Below are 22,863 nucleotides of genomic sequence, written 5' to 3'. Positions count from 1 at the left end.
ACTATATTTCAATTTAGTCCTTAAACTTTCACTTGTGTCAATTTGGTCCCTATCCAGTGGGTTTTTTTTTTTTTTTAACTTTTCCTTCTTGCGTCAAATGGTAATTGCACTGCACTGTATTCAAACAACCGCACATCCCAAGTGTTAAAAAACGAGAAAGAAAACATAAACATTTCCACATTCCACAAATTTGATGGAATCAGTCATGCCTTGAACATTTGCAACATTGATGATTGCATCCTCAATTTGAATAGTGCAGCCCAGAACGTAGAAGATGCGCTGCATTTACAATTTAAAGCAAGTAGGTAATGAGGATGCTTAATCAATTACTTCCGATAATGAAATAAATGAATGAAGTGGAGAACAAATCCATCTTGCAAAGGATTGTTCATGATCAAGCAGATACCTTCCACTACATGAAAAAAAATTGTAGAATTAAGATAGATTACATATCTATTTTTAATACATTTGAGAGGAAATATCTCTCCATCAACCCTAATAAGTAATGACTGCTCTCCTATATCTCTTCTATTATGTTAACACTAGCGTACCACCTCTTTAATGTGTATGGAAGAATTGCCCATCTTAAATAACCTGCCTAATGTTATAGCTGTGCATTAAACAGACTTAAAAAACCTAAATATTTGCTGTTTCCCCTGGAATAAAAAGGGACTCATTGAGATGAGGTATGCATAATCAGTGGTAAAAGCCTGGCATAATCATTCCAAATCAGCTGCAAGGTTGAAGCTAGGCCCAGCACCATTTTCAAGAGGCAGTATCACACCCCAGTTTCCCTTTGATTCTGGAGGCTCAATAACATATACTCCACCATTAGTAAGCCCAAGTGCAAACTGATTAGGTTGAGACGGATGAGCCGCAATGACAATGGGATAAATCCTTGAGCTGTCCAACAATAGCTTCATTAAAAAAGCAAACATGGAGTTTATAAATGTACATTAATTATCAGCACTTGTAAAACTATATATTGCTAATCAGAACCTGAGATTAGAAGGAAAATATGCATCAGGACTAATCCGAGACCTCGGTTGGAGCGTTGTGGCAGTAAGAACCCACACGCTTCCATCTTCAACACTCACATATATTGACTGGCTATCACATGAATATGTAGCATCTGTAACTGAACCGCATGATTCTTGGGGAACCCACTGTCACAGATAAAGTTTCTTAATAAACATAGTCATACAAAGCTATTCTCAACATGAAAATTACCAATACTGCAAAAAATAACCAGCTTGCCCTGCATAAAAAGCAGGCAGATTTGAGAATGCATACATTGAATAAAAACCAGGCAGTTTTGAGCATGCATCCATCTATATTCAATGCAGTTGAGAGTAAGGCTCCATTTTTTTGGGAATAAAATATTTAATGAATAATGTTTTCAGTTTTTCCCAATATTTAGTACAATGGAGATTGCTAGTCAATGGAAAACGTTTACGCGGCCAAGAAAATTACACTTCATAGCATAAACCATTTTCTAGACTAAGCCTAGTGCCTTATCCCCACCTATGAAGCACCAACGCGGCTGGGAGGGTGCCGCACTGGAGTCCAACGCAAGGTGTGCCCATGCGTCAATGCCGCGTCTAAGTTTTTTTTTTTTTTGGATTCGTTCTGACTTGGCTCCGATTCACGCCAATTCGGCTAGAATTAGGTCGTATCAGCCAGCAACCAAAACTAACCGAAACGGCCGAAAATGGCCAAAATTGGCCTTGAATCATGCCAGAACAGCCGAAATCGGCTTTGAATGGAGCCCAAACATCCTGAATCTGTCATTCCTCAATTTTATTCTGAATATTTGTTGCTTCTTTTGTGTTTTCCTTTTTGTTTTGTGTTTCTTGCCTTCTTCTTTCTTTGTTTTGTGAACCAAGGCCATAGTAATGTGTTTTTTAAATATATTTTAATAGTAAAAATATATAGAAAATATTTTTAATAATTTTTTAATCGTCGCACCCGTACTCTACTTTTTCAAAATTTGCCGAGTCTCATACCCGCACCCACCCCCAAATCCAGAAACACACCCGTGCTTCATAGATCCCCACCCTCCTCAATCCCACCTCCCCCAACTCCTTTGTAGCACCATAAAAACCGTCTTCCTCTCCTCTCCTCCCCTTCCCACTCCCCCCCATGCCACAAACACCACCTCCCTTCTCCCACTGGCTAGCTGCACTGCCACCACCTTGCTCCCTCCTCCATGTGCCCACCACCAACCTCCCTCCCCACTCCCCTATGCCACCACCACCACCACCCTCCCCCCACCTCCACGCTACCATCACCACTTTTCCCCTATTCCTCTACACTACCACCACCAGCTCCCACCTCCCTACCCCACCCCCTCACTCCTACCAACCCCTATTCCCACAACCAACACTGACTACCAACTTGTGGTTTTTGTTGGTTTTAAAATAAAAAATTTTCAATGCAACCAAATGCTAAATTTTCCAGATTTCAAACTAAACAACCAAAAAATTCATTGCCCTTGAAAAATATTTCTACTTAACATTTACTCATTTACCCTATGAAAATGTTTTATGTTTTTTTTTTTTTTTGTTTTGGGATAAGTAACATAAAAAATTTATTAAAAAACACAGCCCAATATATAGGAAATGTACAAAAAGGCAAAAACATCAAGAAACCAAATTACAAAGATCTAGCAATTCAGGAAGGGAAAAACAAGAAAAAGCTGGTAAAACAAGACACCATTCGAGAAGAGTAAAAAAGAAGAAAGACTTAAACTCAATCATGGACCGTTCACAACCCTCAAAACTTCTAGAATTCCGTTCCCGCAAGATACACCACATCAAACAGTGCGGCACAAGCTTCCAAATAACTATATTATGATGACGCCTGAAATTGCATGTCCAACAATCCAACAAATCCACTACCCTTTGAGGCATCACCCAACAAATACCAAACAAGCTATAGGACAGTAAAGGAGGAGATGATCTACAGATTCCCCACACCTTTTGCACATAAAACACCACTCAAGGACAACAAAATGCCTCTTCCGAAGGTTGTCTATGGTTAGAATCTTGCCTAAAGCCGCAGTCCAAGAGAAAAAGCTACCCGAGGAGGAACCTTCGATTGCCACACCATTTTCCAAGGGAAAGAAATGCCAATAGAAGGGGAAATAGAATGATAATACCCACTCACCTTGAAACCTTGACTGCTGACTGGCTTCCAAAAAGATTGTCAGAACCAACACCCTACACCTTTGTGGAATAGATCAAAACCATAAACGAATCCAAAGATTGTGACTCTTGATCATTCACTAAATGACAAAACTGAATGTCCCAAGAAACTCTCCCATTTACAAAGCACATAACCTCCGAGACCGAAACATCCCTTGTCCTACTAATATTATATAAATCCGGAAACACCTCCTTAAGAGGACGATCCCTACACCACACATCATCCCAAAACTTCACATGAGTTCCATCACCCACTTCATACCGAATGAACTTGGAAAAATTCCCCCAGCCACTTCGAATGAACTTCCACAAACAAACACCATATGCCCCAAACACAGATTTTGTGCACCAACCACCCTACTCATTCCCATACTTTGTCCCAATGACCCTTCTCCAAAGGGCATCATTCTCCAAACCATAGTGCCACAACCATTTGGCCAATAAGGCAGAATTAAACCTTCTCAAACACCTAATGCCCATCCCTCCAAACTTCACTGGCCTACATATCTTAGACAAATTTACTAAGTGAATCTTATGCTCGTCCCCCATACCAATCCAAAGGAAGTCCCTTTGTAATTTCTCCATCCTCTTAGTCACCTTGCTTGGGATAGGGAAAAGAGAAAGAAAATACGTAGGTAGGCTAGAGAGAGTACTCTTAATAAGGGTAACCTTAACCCTCTTAGATAAATACAACCTCTTCCAACCAGCTAGCCTTCGCTCCATCTTCTCCAAAATAGGATTCCAAATCGTCTTATCTTTAAAAGAAGCACCCACCGGAAGACCTAAATATTTCAGCAGAAGAGCCGACTCCCTACAGCCCAAAATCTCCACTAGCTCATGAAGATTAGGCACATCCCCAACTGGAACCAATTCAGACTTCCCTAAATTAATTTTTAGCCCTGACATCTCCTCAAATCTAGAGAGAATCCCACGCAAAGCTGTTATATGAAAATGTTTTATGTTGAAAACACCAGATGACTTGTCTCACAAAAACAAGCAATATTCACACTAATGATGACTCAACAGTCAAACAATACTATCATGAACTCAGAAAAAAAATAAGAATACAAAACCCATCAATACTTTTACATATTTAGGGTGCATTTGTATTAAGTTTTTGCAAAACAGTGTTTTAGGATTAAAATGAGCATTTGTAAAAAAGCTATAAAGATACTTATAAAAAGTAAAATTAAAAAGAGCTATAAAGAGTTATTGTTGAGAAATGGCATTTTGGGTTTTAAAAATGCTCTTTTAAACTCCTAAATCGCCTAACCAAACAAACTCTTATAAGTTTTGGTTAACACAAATAAGTGACACTGTGGCACTGCCTCATTTGCTCTCTCTCCTACACTTTTGAGGACTACAGGAAATGAGCTAGGAGTCCATTCCCTAACTGCTGGTAGAGTAGAGAATTTAAAAGGACAATTATGCAATGCCTCACAGACCTGCTTAAGGTAATCCAACTTTGGTGCCTTATATATGGCTATTTGAGTTTCATGAACAGCCAGCACATGTATCTGGTCTTGGTGAAACTGAACACGGGTCTGTGCACAAGGAGATGATACACGCCCAGGGGGAATCTGCAAGAATTTACTAGCCTGCTTCTCCCAGGGAATCTCCCACTCATCCATGCTCCATACACACAGCTGGAAATCAGTTCCCAAAAAAAAAAAAAATTAATAAAAAAATAATATTTCATAATTCTTCATGTCTGTCACCCATGCACATAAAATAAGGAAACAACTCAATAAGAAGAATATTTCTCATTTCTTGCATCTGCAATTGCACCTAAATGGAGTAAAGAGAAATTGCATGTACATCTTAATGAGCATCCAAGTTACTCATGGACCGCAAATGGACCCATAGATGAAGCACAAAAACTGCAGTCACAATAATACAAAAAAGAGACTCAAAACTGTGTTGGAAAACTGTTCCGCAGATGCCACTGTTAGCAATATTACAGTCTACAGAGCAGTCTGTAGAACACACTTGTAAAAATATGTTATCCAAAACACACATGCTTTAGGTCTATAAGAGAGAATTTCCACTGCGCTGGACACCTTTTTCCTCTAGATTCAAATGTGTCGACTGAACATATATAATAGATACCAAGAAAAAATTAATGTTCCTGAATATTCTCCAAAAAATTAAAAGCTTCAACTAGTTCTTAGTTTCAGTGAACTTCAGCCTAATTTATTAGACAGATTAGCACTTTTTGACAATTGACCTCCTCCATTGAAACAAATTCCCAGACTGGACTTCTGTCCCCAATATCACAACATAATTTCTAGACTCGACCTGTTACCTTTGACCCCTTTCTTCTTATATACATCCAGGGACCAATATAGTCAAAGACTAAGGCAACCTTAAGGCACCAAGGCCTTGTATTGCCCAAGGCATGAGGCATTAGCCTAAGTGCAGCAAGGTGCCAAATTCTACATGTAATTATTATACATTTAGAACTTAAACTATATGTAATAATTAATCTAAGAACAAGCTCTATTAATTAGTCTGAGAATAATCTATTTCGAAAAGGAACCATTTGTAAATTGAGAGAAGAGAGAAGAAGAAGAAGAAGAAACAAAGTAAAAGAGAGCTGTCCATGAGGTGAGAATGAGAAATAGTTACCAAAGAGGTGTGAGAGAGTGAGAGAAGTATAGAAATAAGACAGAACAAAATAAAAAGCTTAACTTACCAATTTAGTCCTCAAACTATTGTGGTAAAGTTTAAATTGGTTCCTCAACTATTAATTATGTCAATTTGGTCCCTCAACTATAAATTGTGTCAGCTTAGTCCCTCTCAAAATAAGTCAATCTCATCCTCATATCTCCTCTCCATTCAAATGTTAATGAAATTATCTTATTTGACAAATAGAACATATGTCAAAAGCTTATTATGTAAAGTGTAAAAATTACAAAATCATGTCATTTTCAACAATTAATTCCATTCATATTTAAATGGATTGGAGACCCAAGGATAACATTTACTTAGTTGGGACAAAATTAACACAATTAATAGTTGACAAACCAATCGAACTTTGCCCAATAGTTAGAAGACCAAATTAGTAATTTAAGAAAATAAACCCATACCTATGGCCAACAGTGTGATCCAGAAGCCCTAGCGGTGAAGAAGCAAGGCAATTTTTTCAATTGCTTTGGTTATGTTTTAACTTTTCATTTCTTTTTTCCTTTTTTTCCTGCTTGAATTTGATGTTTGTGGTGGCTTAGCTCAGCCCAACTTATTTGAAATTAAAAGTACAGAAATGTCCTCTTTCTCTTTCAAAATTACAAAACTATCCTTTTTTTTGTTGATTTTCATTGAGGCATTCTCTCATGCACCCTAATATTTGAATTGGGCCACTATAAGTTAATAATAATACATTAGCAGGAATCATTCTACTAAAAAAGGTTGTAACTAGGGCACAAGATTCTCACTTCTGCGGAATCTACGAAAGGTGGTTGGTAGACAACCTACCCCCAAATTTAGAGAGGTTGATTATAAAATGTGAACCCACACCATATCACTTGGGCAGAGAGCACTTCCCATCGCACCAAGGTTTTACCTCTAGGTATCATTCTACTAAATGTGAAAATTTCAAATTAAAAGGCAACAAAGAATATAGGATTTTTCCTTAAAACAGGTGGCCATTGTTCTGTTAGACCCTAATGGTCTGTTTGGTAATAGAGATTTTCTAGGGTGGATTGAATAGAAAGGAAAGAAAAGGGAAAGAGGGGTACATGCTCATGCGCACACACTCAGAGAGAGAGAGAGAGAGAGAGAGAGAGAGAGAGAGAGAGAGAAAGTCTTATATGTTATATCTCCATTCCTTCTTATTGTGTGAAGAATATACCTGAGCATCAGCTCCGGATGATACAAGAATATTTAGAACATTAGAAAAGGCAAGGCCAGTTACTCTCTTCTGGTGACCTTTGAGCTTGCTTTTGATCTATCCAACACCACATAAAAATTTTAATTGTCACTATTTAAAATTCAAATGCACATTTTCATGTTAGTTTGCAACATAGATCATGGTTCAGGTTACTACCTCATCAAATCTGACATTGTAAATATCAATAGAAGAATCATCAATGCCTATGGCAACAATGTTGTTGTCTTGTGGGTAGAAAGCAACAAATGTTGCTGCAGGTGGTGGAGGCATGAATGTTGTCATCCTCTACACAAGAAATGCATAGGTTCATAATATTGGTACGTGTGCTTATCATAAACTCCCCAGGAAATTAGACCCCTGGAAAGATATTATATAACATTGCCATTACCTCAAATGTCATCATATTATAAAGGGAACTTTTTCCACCAGATGCTGATATAAGATAAGAATCATTCTTTGAAAGAGCAAAGCAAGGAATAGCATCTTCAGGATTCATATCGTTTGTCATCAATACTCCATTCGAAGGTTGCCACAATTGTGGTGGCACACTAGAAGTTGCCTACAATGAGCAAAGCATTTGTGAATTGCTAAGTGTATTACAATAACAACATATTTCCCTCAACAACAAGGGCATCCATACCTTCCCCTCATTTGCCTGCCATTTCCAAAGTTTGTGCACAGCATTGAATCCTAATGCCAAAATGGCACCTCCTGAATTTGTATATGTCAACCTACTAATCTGAAATGGAGAAAGAACTAATAGAGTTAGGATTTAAAAAATAAAAAATAATACAGTTAACTTGAGCACCTCTTACTTTCATCTCATTTTTTCATTGTAGAAGTAGAATATATGATGTAGGACAAATGGGAGACTTTGTTTACGTGTGCTTGTGGTGGCTTAAACTTTAGGATTTCTAGATCTAGGATTTGGAACCTTTTAGTAGAAAGGTTAGGGTTAAAGAATGAATATGGTTTTAGAATAAATGAGAAAACATTTTGATTTGGGTTGAAAAAAGGCAAAGAGAAATGGAAATCAAATTTAACCACATTCTTTGAATAGCGCGTGTGAACAATGCACATGAATGGTGTGAGGGAACAGTAACTGTGTGAACAATGAACAATAGTGTGGGTGAACAAAACTGCAAGAAAGAGAGAAGAAATGGAGGAAAAAGAATAATAAGGCCAGCATGCCTCAATACTCAAAACTCCCAAGATTTATTTATCAACTTCTACTTGTTTGAGTACAATGACTCTAAATCTTAAGTTCTAGTAGAACTACAATTTCAACTTTGACTAGTACACTAAGCCTAATTATATTTAACCAAAACCCACACATAAAGACCTCTAAACTAAATAAGACTGACTTACTTATAACAGAAAACCCAAGGCCCACAACCATGGCTCATACCCATCAATTGCAAAATCACTAAGTTAGTCTAGAATCACCAACAAAATATAAAAATTTTGTTAACTACCGTGTACACTTATTGCTGGGCTTTGCCATAACCGTAGACTTCCAAAGAAAAAATTGGTTCTCCAACCACGCTGTGGATGGACCAACATGTTTTCAAAAACATTGCTTGGGATTTTAGGTATCAAATAGTAAATGTAAACCATTCTTTCATTACAATTCTTTAGGCTATCTTAGGTTTTGTAATTGTCATGAGGTAGTTTTTAATAAAATCATTTACTTATAATATATATATATATATATATATAAACCAGCAAGTGTTTGACAGTAGACTAATACACTTGCCAACCTACTATTTTGAAAACAATAATGAAATGAACATTCTATAATATTGAAAACAGATATAGAAGTATATAATCTAATAATTGCTATTTACTATGTACTTTTTTTTTTTTTTTTTTTTTGATAGGATATTTACCATGTACTTTAAACATCAGTTTGGCCAGTTAGAGCCTAAAAGGACCCAACATGCTTATAATCAAAAACTATTTTTAAAATACTCCATTAAAAAGAAATATTTATTGAGTCCTTCCAGGGACACAACAATAATACACAAATTTCATAACATTTCCAAAATAGCCTACCACCTCACACAGGAATAATTAAAAAAGAAATTTAATTGCAGATTGTGTGGATCCATGTGTTAAGTGATAGGCTAATTTTGGAATGTCGCAAAATCGTTGTGAATTTTTGTTGTGTCCCTAGATTATTGATATTTATTTAAATTTTAGGTAAAAATTGAATAACAACTATGAAATGGGTTACCATGTACAAGAGCCTAACAAGAATCAAAGCTGAAAGTTTTTGGAAATTAATTTCGGAATAAATGAGCCTAATTAGAACAAATAATTATATTCCCTCCCTTCAGATATATGCCCATTTCCTATGTTGCACAGACACAAAAAATAGCCAAGTACCTGTGTCGGACACGGGTACTGATAAGACAGCTGCAAAAGCACCCAATGAATACCAGAGAAGAAAAAAAAATTGATTCCTGGTATATACCAGACACATATAATTATAGATAATAACCATTAGTGTACAACTTAGTATCAAACCCAAGTACACCAGATGCTACAGTGCTTGAGATCATGGATGGAGTGAAACAGGCACCACCCAATACAGCATATAAATTGTCGTTAGACTTGCTCTTTCAACAACACCAAACATATACATAGAATCATTGTGGATTCATCTGATAGTACCAAACAATCTTAGGCAGACAGGATCATCAAAAGCATGACAATTTAAAATCATAATATCTTCCATTAATCCAACACTTCCAATGTGGCTTAGTTTTATATCTCACATAGAAGTAGGAGGAGCTGATAAATAAAGAAAGCTAATGTGGATGCATTCAAGATGTAAAGCAGAGACTAGAGCCAAAACCACCCAGCAGAATAGTGTTCCAAGCATAAAAGTAAATAAAGTAACATAATATGTGTTGTATAGGATGATGAGAAAACTAACAAGACTGCAAGGGCATTTGATCTATAATAAATAGCACTAGTAAACCTTGTGATCTGATAACTTACAATGTAATTTCTCTCAGTGGTCATACATGTAACTGTCTACAAAAAGAGTGCAGCAAAGGTTGCATTTGTTCATGGATGGCACTAGTGCCCCAGCACCACAGAATTGCCATGAAATTATCATCAAAAGAATGGATTCATGGATATGTCATATTAAATAACTTAGTCTATGGCTTGACAAGCAGAACACGAGTTTGAGGCAGTAACACTATTGTATGGAACTACACAACAAGAGTTAGATATGCCCAGCACTTATATTGCCCAGATGTGATCTGCCCATGCTTCCTACAATCCTATTACTAATCCAGCCATGCTGATAATTTATCAAATCATCATAGACAAGAACAACTACCCATGGGCAATCCAAAGTGAATCTAACAACATGGACTTGAACTTGCAGCATTAGGCAGTCATGTAAGCATCAATTTTTTTCCCCCAAAAATGGGTCAAGAGTCAAGACCCCCTCACATTCTTAGGGCACGTTTGGCATACTATAATGATTATTACATGAGAATAGGAATAAGTATTACAAGGAATACATTAAGTTGGAATGTAATAAGTATTACTATTCCTGAATATGCATCCACAATTTAGTAGAGTATAAAAAGAATGTGTAATTAAATCATTTTTAAGTCAAATTTCCTAAAACACACTTATTTTAGGGTGTTCAAAATAGAGCTAATAATTAACAACAAGGAAAATTTATTTTCTTTCTTTTTAAAGATGTGGCAACTAATGGCTTTTTAGGAAAAAAAATTTAAAAAGTTATTACATAAGGTGAAAGAATAGATATTCAGTACTTTTGATAAGGAATAGTTATTCCTCATTTTGAAGAGTAGCTATTTATAAGGAATAACTATTCATTGTAATAAAAACATAACCAAACAACTGAATAGTTATACCATAGGAATATCTATTACATTACAGTATCTATTACAGTTTACCAAAAGTACACTTAGTATACAGTCATCAAAGATCATGGCATCAATAACTTAAGTTGAATATTTTTTTTCCATTATGAATTGTAGCAGAAAATATAAAAATATGTTGGCACAACTCAAACTAGGGAAAAATACCACACAAAAAAAAAGAAGAAAAAGAAAAGTGGCCCAACTACCTAGAAAACCAAAGTTTAGTTGTATGCAGAATGATGAGAGACAAGCATACTGGGATACTTCATATTAACTTCGGTGGAGCTTTTTTTTTTTTCTTGTTTGGGGGGCAGGGAGCAGATAATTACCCTTACAGGCATCAGGCAGTCAGGAAGCCGAAGGGAACGAAGCTGAGACGGTTGATTGAAATCAGTCAGCATCCAAGTGTTAGATTTCTCCAGTTCATCAGTATGATTTGGTTTCATATCTGGCAAACGTCGGCTATCTCCATTCTAATAAGTATCAAGAATTAAAAATTGAACCCCAAAAAGAATTTCAGTAAGGTTCAATGATGATTTAATCATATGCTCAGAAAAAAATTATATATATTATAAATCATGAGAAAATTTAACACTCATTATGAAGACTTTAAAACTCCTATGCAAAGAAGCATCCCAACTATTGACATGACATAGGCATCGAGCTCACCTGTCCAGCCATCACTGTCATCAGTGCACTTCTATCTGCAACCCCAATGCTTGTTCCAGCAGTTGAACTGGAAGAACCAAAGGTGCGAATTATTGCTCCCTGCAAAATAAAGAGTGCATTTAACAAGCATGTACACATTTGAAGTTGCTATAAGAATTAAAAGAAAGGAGTACCTGCAAAACACTTGCAGAAGCCTTTCTGTCAAAGCAAAAGCCATACCCATCAGCATGTGCAAGTATTTTGATTCCATTCATTCAGCCACAACAACAAAAAAATAATTCTTTGATTCCATTCTCCCTGTTGATATAGCCAGCATTATCCCTTGTTAAATGAAATGCAAGGACAAGCCTAAAAGTCAGAGTAACATGCACAAAGAACCTTTGAACTAGGGATCTTTTTCCTTCTTTTTAACAGAACTTGAGACAAAGCATGGCTGCATTAGGAATGACTGAAATTGATTCTCCTATTCAAATAGGGCTTATATTAAGAAATGCCTTTTTTACTTAACCCTATGTAGGTTGTTGACATTTGAATTTTAGTAGTAAATTAGTTAAGTAGCTTGTGACCATACAATTTTCATAATCTTCTTGTTGTTTGATCAAATGCTTTAAGTAAATAACTTATAGCAGAAATGCATTTAGGATTATAGTGTACAACCTTTAGTGTTGTCATATGGTGAATGTGCATAAAACTCAACAATCTTAAGATTTGGAGTATGATACACACCTGATAGTAATATAGAAAAGTTGGATCCTTCTCATGTGGATATATGCACACACTAGCGGCATGCGAACCCTTTTTTTCGGGTACATTGAGTATATTGTCTACTGTAATGCTTTGCTTTATTATTTCAATCATCCTAACTCCAGGAACTCTACATATTTTGCTGAATTTACTACACTAAACTGACTCTTGTGTTTACATACAACCTTTGTTAGGAATATGGAATACAAATCCAAATTTTGGCCTGCATATAACTATTTATCACGCTCATTCCATAAATAAACTCAAACACTCAAGAAGCACAATTGACAGGAAAATTCACACCTCTTACAATTAACTGAGTCCTCTGTTCTTGGTTCAGAAGCAATCTGCTATTCTGCTCAGCTTAGATCTTTGTCCCACATATTATTATTTATTCTTTTTTTTATTTTTGATAAGTAATAAGATTTTCCTGAAAACAAAAGTGCGAAGCCGAAGTACACGGGAAGTATACAATAGCAACAAAACAACTAAGACCTAAATTACAAGTATCCATGAACTCTAAACAAGAAGAACAGACATCCCCAGTATTCCTTGACCAATCAAACAAAGATCTAAGAACAAAGAGTTTCACATGAAGGATGCTTCAATCAAACAATCCAACATTGTGTTCCCTCCAAATAGACCACATCAAACATAGTGGGATAGCATTCCACACATCATAACTTTGATTCCTTTTGAAGCTGCCTCTGCAAAAAGGTGGGAGGTCTTTCACTGGGTAAAACATGACCCAGGAGACACCAAATAAACAGAAAACCATAGACCACAAATCCCTAGCAATGGCACAATGAAGATTATTTATGTTCTACCTATCCACTCTGCAAGTACAACACTAACTAACAATGGTGATCATGCGCTTATGAAGATGATTGATGCTATCACTCATATATGCAAGGCCAATCAGCTTATCCAATTTGATCTCATATTGCCATTCACAATTTACTATTTGTATGATGGTTCTCATTCACATCCTTGTTAAAAAGTTACCACCTCAATTTACTAAATAATGATTGGGATGGATGTGAGAAATGAGTGATGGGACACAAACTGGATGAAGACCAAGTTGATGAAAAGGATGCAGTACTATAGAGTTGAATCTGTGGTGATAAGGAAGTGAGTATTCATAGGATTGGCAATCTGAATTGTCCATGCAAGAGTCCGTCTATGCTTTTCCATCAATAAAGAGCTTCCACAGTCCACAGTAACATTTATTGAAGAAACCACTAGTGTAATCTAATCCAAGGAGACTGACTTCATATATAATTTTCAATTCCTCCATTTCTTCTTCATTCAAATTTTATTTGAACTCCAATAATTTCTCAATTATGTTGCCCTTGATTATAGAAACAGGATTGGAGTTTGGGATGACATAGGTGACAGGCTTGAGCCTAAAAAAGGCCTCTGATGACAGGAAAAAAAAAAAAAAAGGAGAGAAAGCACTTGAGGGAGAATAGAAGAAGTGAAGGGAAGATTGTTTAAGCCATTCTAGGAATTTGAATAGGAGAGCCATTTCTTAAAAATTAAACAATCCCATAACCAAGGAACTGACACTTTTGAAAAATATGAAAGTTGGTTAGTCGAAGATGTGGTCCCATTGGAAGATGACAACATTTGACGAGCCTTTAAATTCTAAAATAGTACGCTTAAACAATTTTATATGTATCAAATTCAAAAAAGGTTAACATCAACAATTTTATATGCAATGTATGACAAATGTAAATATATCATATATCAAATTCACTAATAAATTGTCCCAGAGGTCTATGATAAATCTACATGCATTTGACGGAAGCATATGAGATTATATAATCTTTAAGAGGTTCCTAAAGGTTTTTCTTTTCTTTTATTAGTAGAATGTGGTTTCATAAAGTTTCAGATGCAGGCCACTAATAAAAGAAAATTTTACTATGGGGAAGGTTCTTAGTATATTACAGAAGCATTGTAACACAATTGAGAATTTCCAAATTTCAACTTACTAAAATGAAAAAGTAAGCTGATCACTGTAACTCACATGTAGCTTCTGAAGTAGAAATCCAGTCATTCAACTGACTTCACCTGCAAATGGAATATAATTCAATAATATGTGGTATTTGTCAAAGTTTGAATGACACTGGTTGTGGTGCATGGAACAAAACTAATTGCAACAGATCCCATATAGTAGGGAAGGAAAAATTCTTTTCTTTTTTTTCCTGCTTTCTGTTTTTGAACATTCATCTGTCTTAAGAAAATATTACTATGTTGAAAGTAATGATAAACAATCAGTTTTATGCACCTCACAAAGTTCAATTAGATACATTATTCATTCATTTTTCTTTGTAGGTAAATCTACAACTTAGATAAAGGCAGAGTGTTGAACCATAAGCTGAACCTCAACCCTCACTTAAGGGGGTGAGATTCCATTTAGTACAAAGACAATTGGCAAGCATGTTCTTCATAATTAAGTAGATTAAGATACAAAGCATGCATCGGGGGTGCCCTCGTGGTATCAACAAAGCTCAAAAATGTCATTTCTAATTCGAAACTACAATAATGTTACAAGCCACCAAGGCCAATTGTTTGTTTTGCTCAAATTAAATTTTTCTTTTTTCTTTTTTACATTATGCCAAAATATGGCTGCATAGACTACTGTAATATCAAAAAATAAAAAAATAAAAATCGATGCTTTCATGCTCTGGGTATTGCTCCTGCTGTCACTCTTATCATAAAGTCTGGTAAGCTACACTGAAGTGTGAAAGACAATGAAAATGGAATAGCAAAAGGTGACAAAGGACACCAAGTCTAAGTTACCTTAAACACAAATCATCATGAAACACAGAAAAAAGTTTAACATACAGAGCAATGGGATTAGGCTGAAATATGATTTATTAGATTGTTTGAATAGAAGTTAAAAATGTGATTAGGCAGACATAAGTTAGAATCTTCACATCTATAGCCAGACTTTGTTTCAATACTATATTACATATTACAACAAAAAACTCTTCAAAAAAAAAATAAATAAATAAATAGTGAAGAAAAAGGAGGAAACCCTTTTAGATCACCATAATTCACAAAACCCATGAAGAATTTGGAGTATGTGAAAATATACACATGGGAAAATTGCAAAAAGGACTATGAAAACTAAGATTTGGCAAAAATGAAGGTAGTTACTTCAGTGTTGGATAAAACCCACTCAACAAGTTTGTGAGTCCAGCTTCTCCTGCATTAAGATACAAAAAAAATTGAAACAAAATTTAGAGATGCAAATAGTTAAAACCAATTGTACTCAAGTAACTAGTAACAGAAACTGAAGCGTGTTACAAGAACATGACAACTAAAATAAAAAAAGGTTTTATTAAAAGATGGGTATAGAAGAGTTCACCTTTGGCATCAGATCATCAGATTCTCAGTACGGTCTCTATTCGGCCTTTTTCTTCTCACTCGTTCGGAAATGCCAGTGTTTTTACTTCCTCTGTTTCTCTCTCTCTCTCTCTCTCTCTCTCTCTCTCTTTTTGTTTTTCCCTTCTTTTCTTTTTTCTTATTTCATTTTAATTGGATACTAGATACAAGGAAAAGGTATTTATTGTATTTTGTTTTCATTTCTGAAAATGTGTATTCATTTTCTCAAAAAAAAAAAAAATTATAAACCTGATTTTGGGACAAATAACACAGGAGTTGAGAACCAAACAAAAAAACACCGAAATAACCCCGTTCGGCGAGGAAATTTTGGATTAAGCATTAATTTAGCAATTATTTAGTTAATTAGCATGTTTTTGAAATATTTTAGCAAAATAGGATCTCGAGCCTTAAAAACTCGAGTTTAGTGAAAAAATCGAGTTTTAAGCCCGAGCGAGGAAATTTTGGATTTAGCATTATTTTAGCAATTATTTCGTTAATTAGCATGTTTTTGAAATATTTAGCAAAATAGTATCTCGAGCTTTAAAAACTTGAGTTTGGTGAAAACAATCGAGTTTTAGGATCTGTTTAGATACCGCTTATTTTATTGAAATTAAAAACTTATTGCTGAAAATACTGTAGATAAAGGTAAAAGTTAGTTGAAATAGTATAGCGGAACCTATGAATAGTATCAAAAAGTGTAGTGGAGCCATGAATAATAACAAAAATAAGCTATAGTAAAATAATTTTAATTTTTTTATTGGTATCCAAACACACACTTAAAGACTCGAATTCCAAGCTAATGTAGATAAATAATGGCGAAACTATATTATTGGTCTCTAAAGTTTATCCTGTGAGCACAATTGGACTCTCAAGTTTTAAGTGAACATAATTAGTCCTTTAAGTTTCAAAATTAAGCATTATTAGTCATTTTATAACTACCATTAATATTATTGCCTATGTGACTAACAGCACAATGGCCTAGCAACTTTTTACTTCAAAGTGTTTTACAAAATATTTAGTCTATATATATTGTAATAGCCACGTTTGAAAATTTGCCAGGTTAGCAACTTTAGCATGTGAGTCATTTTTTTTTTTTTTTGTTAAAAACATTTCCAAACTCTTCGATTATTTCCTATGACCACCCCAAGTTTCCTCTTCCTCTTTTGCTAATGGGTGTCGCTGCCTTTATCACTACCGTTGTTGCCGCTGTTAGCCATACTTCCCTCTAATCCAAATGGTTGTCGTCACCACCGCATCAACCAGCACAAACACCTCTTTATCATTTGCCAATCTCCATGGATCTCCACCAGTGGCGAATCTCCAAAGATCTCTATGTTTCTTTGCTTTTAAGCTTTGTTTCCAATGGATCTATAACTATAATTAACATGAAAAGGCTTAAATCCATTTGATTAGAAATCTTTAATTCTTTTTTTATTTATCCCTCCTCCAACCAACATTCGTGGGAATCACCGACTGCCTTTTATTGCACAGATCTATGTTGGGTTTCCTGCATGGCTGCACCCAATCATAAACTATTCCCATCAATAAGAAAGGATTTATGGTTAATGAATTTGAATGAGAGAGAGAGAGAGAGAGTTAGTTTTATAAGACTTTGTCTGCTCAAAGGTGGATCTCTTCAACTCAATACTCACGATTTTTGTTGGCTTTGAGGTGCTCCAGTGATTCGATTGGAGAATTGAAAGCGGCGAAGGAGAAAGGGTGTTGAAGCAAATCAAAATTTTTTATTCCATTATAATAAATAATAGTCAATTAAAAGATTATGCAACAACCTTATTAATTAAATAGTTGACTTGGCATTTGACACTTAAGTTGTCACATCAATATTTAAATGTCACATCACTATTCCAGTAGCAACATAAATAGTAACACTAACGGTAGTAAAAAAAAAAAAAACTAAAAATGCTAAATTTTGAAACTTAAGAGACTAATAGTACCCACTTGAAATTTGAAGAATTAATTGTGCTCACAAGGTAAACTTTACAGACTAATAGTATAGTTTCACCAAAAATAATCCATGTGGAACTCAAATATCTAAGACTCAAGTTCCAATAAAAATAAAAAATAAAAATAAAAAAAAAAGGAGGAAAGAAGAAGAAGAAGAAGACCCATCATAACCCACAACAGGAACTCGAGTCTTTAGTTCTATGTGGATTTTTTCTTCCACATCAAAACTTGGAACTCGAGGCTTAGAAACTTGAGCTTAGTGAACAAACTCAAGTTTCAAAACCTCAAGATGTTAGTTTGTAAAATAATTTTGCAAACCAATTAATGAAATAGTTGCTAAAATAATGCTAAATCCAAAATTTCCTCCCCATTTGGCACTTAATTTTTATTTTTGGATAAAAAAATATAATTATAAAAAAACTACTTTCATTCTTTGGCTACTTTGCGAACTTTATTGTTATGTTTGAATTGTTGTATTTTTATACTTTGAGAATATTTTGGAACGTTAGAAGTTTTTTGTTTTTTTTTTTGTAATGTTTTATGGAATATAAATCAAGAAATGATATATTTTAAATCAAATTTTAATAAATTATGCAACAACTACTTTCTTTTTGTTGTCATGTAACTCATTATGTAGCAATTGTTGGATACAAGTATGCAGCAAAACATTTCTCTTGTATATTATATATATAAAAATGTCCCCTCTTTGATCTTAACTTTTTTTCAAGTTCATAAATACCCTCACCAGTAAAGAATGATTCTTACAAATGTTTTAGGATTAAGGTTAATAATGTCACACTATTCTCCAAAATATTTCATTTATTGAACTAGACTTTTATGTGATTTAAAAAATACTCTTATTAATAAACAGTGACTTCAAAACACACGTTTTTTACAACACCTACAGCTGCTGGTTTTGAATTCAAAAAGAGAACTCCTAAAATTTAGATTTTTTTCTTCCTTCATGTTCATCTTTTTTTCTTTTTTCTTTTTTTGTTCCTCAAAAAAAAAATTGTTCATCTTTTTTTCATCCAAATAAAACATCTCCAATTATAATAAAAAATTAAAAAAAAAAAACACCTGTGACTTTTTTTCCCTTCATGTTGATCTTTTTTTCTCAAATTTAGCCATTTGTTTTTCATTTTTCATCCGAATAGAACACTTCCATTTTTTGATATATATATATATATAAACCCTTAGCCAATAGCCACATACAATTACTATTCATTTAAAAAAAAATATTACTTATTCGTTCCCCAATCTTTTCTCCATATCACTTTTATTATTATTGCAAGGCCCCATCACACCACTTTCAAATAGACGTTCAAAAATGAAATTACAGTTAAAGCCTATCTCTAAAGCTTATCATTTATATTTGTTTAGAAAAAAAAAAAAATATATATATATATATATATATATAAATATATATATCACGTTCATCTTTTTGTTTCTTTTAAAAAATCTCACATCATAAGAAGTCATCTACCCATGCACAACAATCTTGAATTAGTATAATTAAAAAAGTTTTTTTTCTCTGAAAAAAAATAGAAGAATTATATACACACACTTGGTTGGGTGTGTACTCGCTAAGTCAATGCAGAGACAAAGAATCTACTCCAAGCAAGAGTGGGGCGGATGTAGATAATAGGAAATTCTCCTCATACTTGTTGGGTGTATACTTGTGAGTAAAGTCTTATATTGAATAATGATAAAGAAGAATAAGTTGTTAATATATAACATAGTTGAGCTCATACATATTATACTTAGATCTTTTGGGATAAATGTGTCTTTGTATATATTATATTAACTGTAGGGACACGATTTTTACGACCCAAGGATGGCGTTGGGCTCGTGTGTAAAGAGTCCAAACAATATGATTTGTAGAGAGAGGGTTTGGAAAGGCATGCCATTGGGTGCTGTGCGGTGGTTTGATCTGGATTTTTATGGAAACCCATGCGAAGGTCAATTTGGCCTGAAGTGCCATACCTTACATGGGTGGGGTTTGAAAGGTCCGTCTCCTCGGATTTAGTCCGAGTAGCGTCTCATCCTTCCCGGTGGGTAACAGTGTTTGCCAGGATTTTTCCTCTTGGGCATCCCCCCCCCCCCCACCATGATACTCCTCCCCCCTTTTTATACTAGTATTCTCTCCCGTCCTTCACATACGTGTCAGTTTCTCCTTATTTGAGGTGGTTACTCGTCTTATCAACCCTCACGTCAGAGTGGTTGGGGAAGAGCTGGATAGCACGGTATGAGTATGAGTTTGTCAGGTGATGGGCTCCACAGTAAGGTGTTGGCAGCCTTTTCCCCTGTGCTGCTCCTGTGCTGAATCTGTCCTTTTCTTCGGGTGTTTTGCGATATGTCGGGTACAAAGTCGTCCTCGGCCACATCCTTGGGCCTTCAAGGAGCTTTTGTTGTGTCTCCCTGTCAATAGGGCTCCTCGGCCTGGACTTTGGGCCCTTAATGTGAAGTGGGCCGGGATTCCAATTTTCAGGCCCCACAATAGCCCCTCAAAATCCTGCTTCCCGACTTTTTAGATGGGAATGAGGGTTTTGGTAAGGCTGAGCCCACCTCGTGACTTGCTCACATCCTATACTCTATTTATCATTTACGCTTTTCCATTTACGTGGGAGTCGCGCCAAAACTAGGGGCGCTCCTTTATTTTCCATTTCCGCAGAGCCCTTTGATATTTCAGTACTCGAGGCGTGCCTTCACGAGGATCTTCAGATCCTACGGCTGAGGGTGAGGTTGGAAATTGAGCCAAGTCTGCTTTGTCCGTAGCGTTCCTTGGGAATTCGCATGAATTAAGTGCCACCGGTTTGCTCTGTGTATAAATAGGGTAGGGGGTCACTCCATCTGCCATATCCACGATCTCCACTTCTAGTTCCATTCTTCCTCAAAGTAAGTTGTTTGAAGCGTGGATGGGGACGAAAAGTATGCGCACGCTTCTGAGTCACCGATTCCTCATGATACTCAAGGTGATGAGGTACGGACAAGGAAGGCACAGATTCAAGCCAGTCTCTTGTTTTGACAGGGGGAAGATGATATTTCTCCCTCTTTCAGCCAAAATCCGAAGCAGGTTCCGGTCATGCCAAATTTTTGGTATGTCAGAAGAAAGAATTTCCGCCTTCAGCGCCGTCTGCCTTGTTGCAGGCAAATTTTCGTGGAGGCTCTTCAACTTCCGGCTCCCTGCACCTTTTCTTCAACGGTGCAGGCCCCAAGTTGGATTCCCTGCACCTTTTCTTCAGCGGCGCTAGCCCGAAGCCAGGTGCTCTTTGCACCTTTTCTTCAACGGTGCAAGCCCCACGTTGGGTTTTTTGGCTGCCTGAGTTATGGGCATGTAAAAGTATTGAGGAATGGTTTTCTTACACAACTCCTCGGAACAGCAGCCAACCTCTCCTCTGCACTTCTTCTTCGGCTTCATCTTCATTCTTTTGTATTTTTTATTTTTACTTATGTAGTTAACTTTAGTATAAGCTTATTTCAGCTTTTCATTGTACACTGTACTATTTCTTTGCTTTAATAAAAGATGAGTTTATTTCTTTCTAAATATTTTTCCTCTCGGCAGTAATTACTTTGTGAATGAGTATTAAATATACATTTGCCCTTTAATGATACTTGAAGTAGAAAAATGCCTTAAAACAAATCCCGACTGGTTTAAACTTACAGACATCATCAAGTATAACAATGGTAATCCTCAATAAATTAAACTCTTGGAACTAACCGGGATAATGGCCGAGCGCTGTGCGATGCATGCTAGACAAATGTTCGAGAACGATAAACTTCTAAATAATTCATCCGAGAGGGTAGCCGAGCAGTGAGGGACCTCAATCGTGTTTTTGGTAGCATACTGCTTTATGTTGCATCAATCCCTTTGGTACTGAGGATCCGAGGGTAGACTGAGGAATCCATTCAGTATAGGGATTAACCCATCTGTTAATGGGTAGTTCTCCTCAGATAGATTCTAAGGTTCATGTAACGTAATTTTTCTTTTAAGTAATTGGTTTCCCCATGGGCTTGAGTCCGAGGACCATGCAAAGCCTTGGTTCTGTCCAAAACTTGTAAGATTTCTTTTTTGTACTTGGTTTCCCTATAGGCTTGAGTCCGAGGACCTTGCAAGGCCTTGGTTCTGTCCAAAACTTGTAAGATTTCTTTTTTGTACTTGGTTTCCCCATAGGCTTGAGTCCGAGGACCATGCAAGGCCTTGGTTCTGTCCAAAACTTGTAATTTTTCTTTTTTGTACTTGGTTTCCCCATAGGCTTGAGTCCGAGGACCATGCAAGGCCTTGGTTCTGCCCAAAACTTGTAATTTTTCTTTTTTGTACTTGGTTTCCCCATAGGCTTGAGTCCGAGACCATGCAAGGCCTTGGTTCTATCCAAAACTTATAATTTTTCTTTTTTGTACTTGGTTTCCCCATAGGCTTGAGTCCGAGACCATGCAAGGCCTTGGTTCTATCCAAAACTTATAATTTTTCTTTTTTGTACTTGGTTTCCCCATAGGCTTGAGTCCGAGGACCATGCAAGGACTTGGTTCTGTCCAAAACTTGTAATTTTTCTTTTTTGTACTTGGTTTCCCCATAGGCTTGAGTCCGAGGACCATGCAAGGCCTTGGTTCTGTCCAAAACTTGTAAGTTTTCCTTTTTGTACTTGGTTTCCCCATAGGCTTGAGTCCGAGGACCGTGCAAGGCCTTGGTTCTGTCCAAAACTTGTAATTTTTCTTTTTTGTACTTTGTTTCCCCATAGGCTTGAGTCCGAAGACCATGCAAGGCCTTGGTTCTGTCCAAAACTTGAAAGATTTCCTTTTTGTACCTGGTTTCCCCATAGGCTTGAGTCCGAAGACCATGCAAGGCCTTGGTTTTGTCCAAAACATGTAGTTTTTTCTTTTTTGTACTTTGTTTCCCCATAGGCTTGAGTCCGAGGACCATGCAAGGCCTTGGTTCTGTCCAAAACTTTTGAGTTTTTCATCTGTACTTGGTTTCCCCATAGGCTTGAGTCCGAGGACCATGCAAGGACTTGGTTCTGTCCAGAACTTGTAGTTTTTTCTTTTCTGTACTTGGTTTCCCCATAGCTTGAGTCCGAGGACCATG

General features: G+C 36.0%; 1 protein-coding gene across 8 annotated transcripts; it reads right to left on the bottom strand.

Moving 5' to 3' along the window:
• Positions 1-306: 306 nt before the first annotated feature.
• On the bottom strand, positions 307-15,947 carry LOC115991497 (topless-related protein 4-like). 8 transcript variants are annotated; one of them, XM_031115236.1, is made up of 13 exons: positions 15,799-15,947; positions 15,588-15,636; positions 14,417-14,495; positions 11,852-11,975; positions 11,679-11,777; positions 11,339-11,482; positions 7,736-7,834; positions 7,484-7,654; positions 7,252-7,380; positions 7,057-7,152; positions 4,652-4,852; positions 1,000-1,166; positions 307-917 (listed from the first exon to the last, which is right to left on the bottom strand). In XM_031115236.1, exons 4-13 carry the CDS (start codon positions 11,930-11,932, stop codon positions 779-781), a joined length of 1,326 nt encoding a protein of 441 aa, XP_030971096.1. In that variant the 5' UTR covers positions 11,933-11,975; positions 14,417-14,495; positions 15,588-15,636; positions 15,799-15,947; the 3' UTR covers positions 307-778. The 8 variants fall into 8 exon arrangements, with proteins under 8 accessions (XP_030971096.1, XP_030971092.1, XP_030971095.1 ...); XM_031115232.1 differs by having other exon boundaries at positions 307-903; XM_031115235.1 differs by having other exon boundaries at positions 307-903; positions 11,345-11,482.
• Between the last annotated feature and the right edge of the window lie 6,916 nt (positions 15,948-22,863).

The sequence above is a fragment of the Quercus lobata genome, chromosome 5 (genome assembly GCF_001633185.2).
Source record: "Quercus lobata isolate SW786 chromosome 5, ValleyOak3.0 Primary Assembly, whole genome shotgun sequence".
Taxonomy (NCBI): domain Eukaryota; kingdom Viridiplantae; phylum Streptophyta; class Magnoliopsida; order Fagales; family Fagaceae; genus Quercus; species Quercus lobata.
The sequence above is the reverse complement of the archived record's forward strand: the minus strand, read 5'-3'. Positions and strand labels throughout refer to the sequence as shown.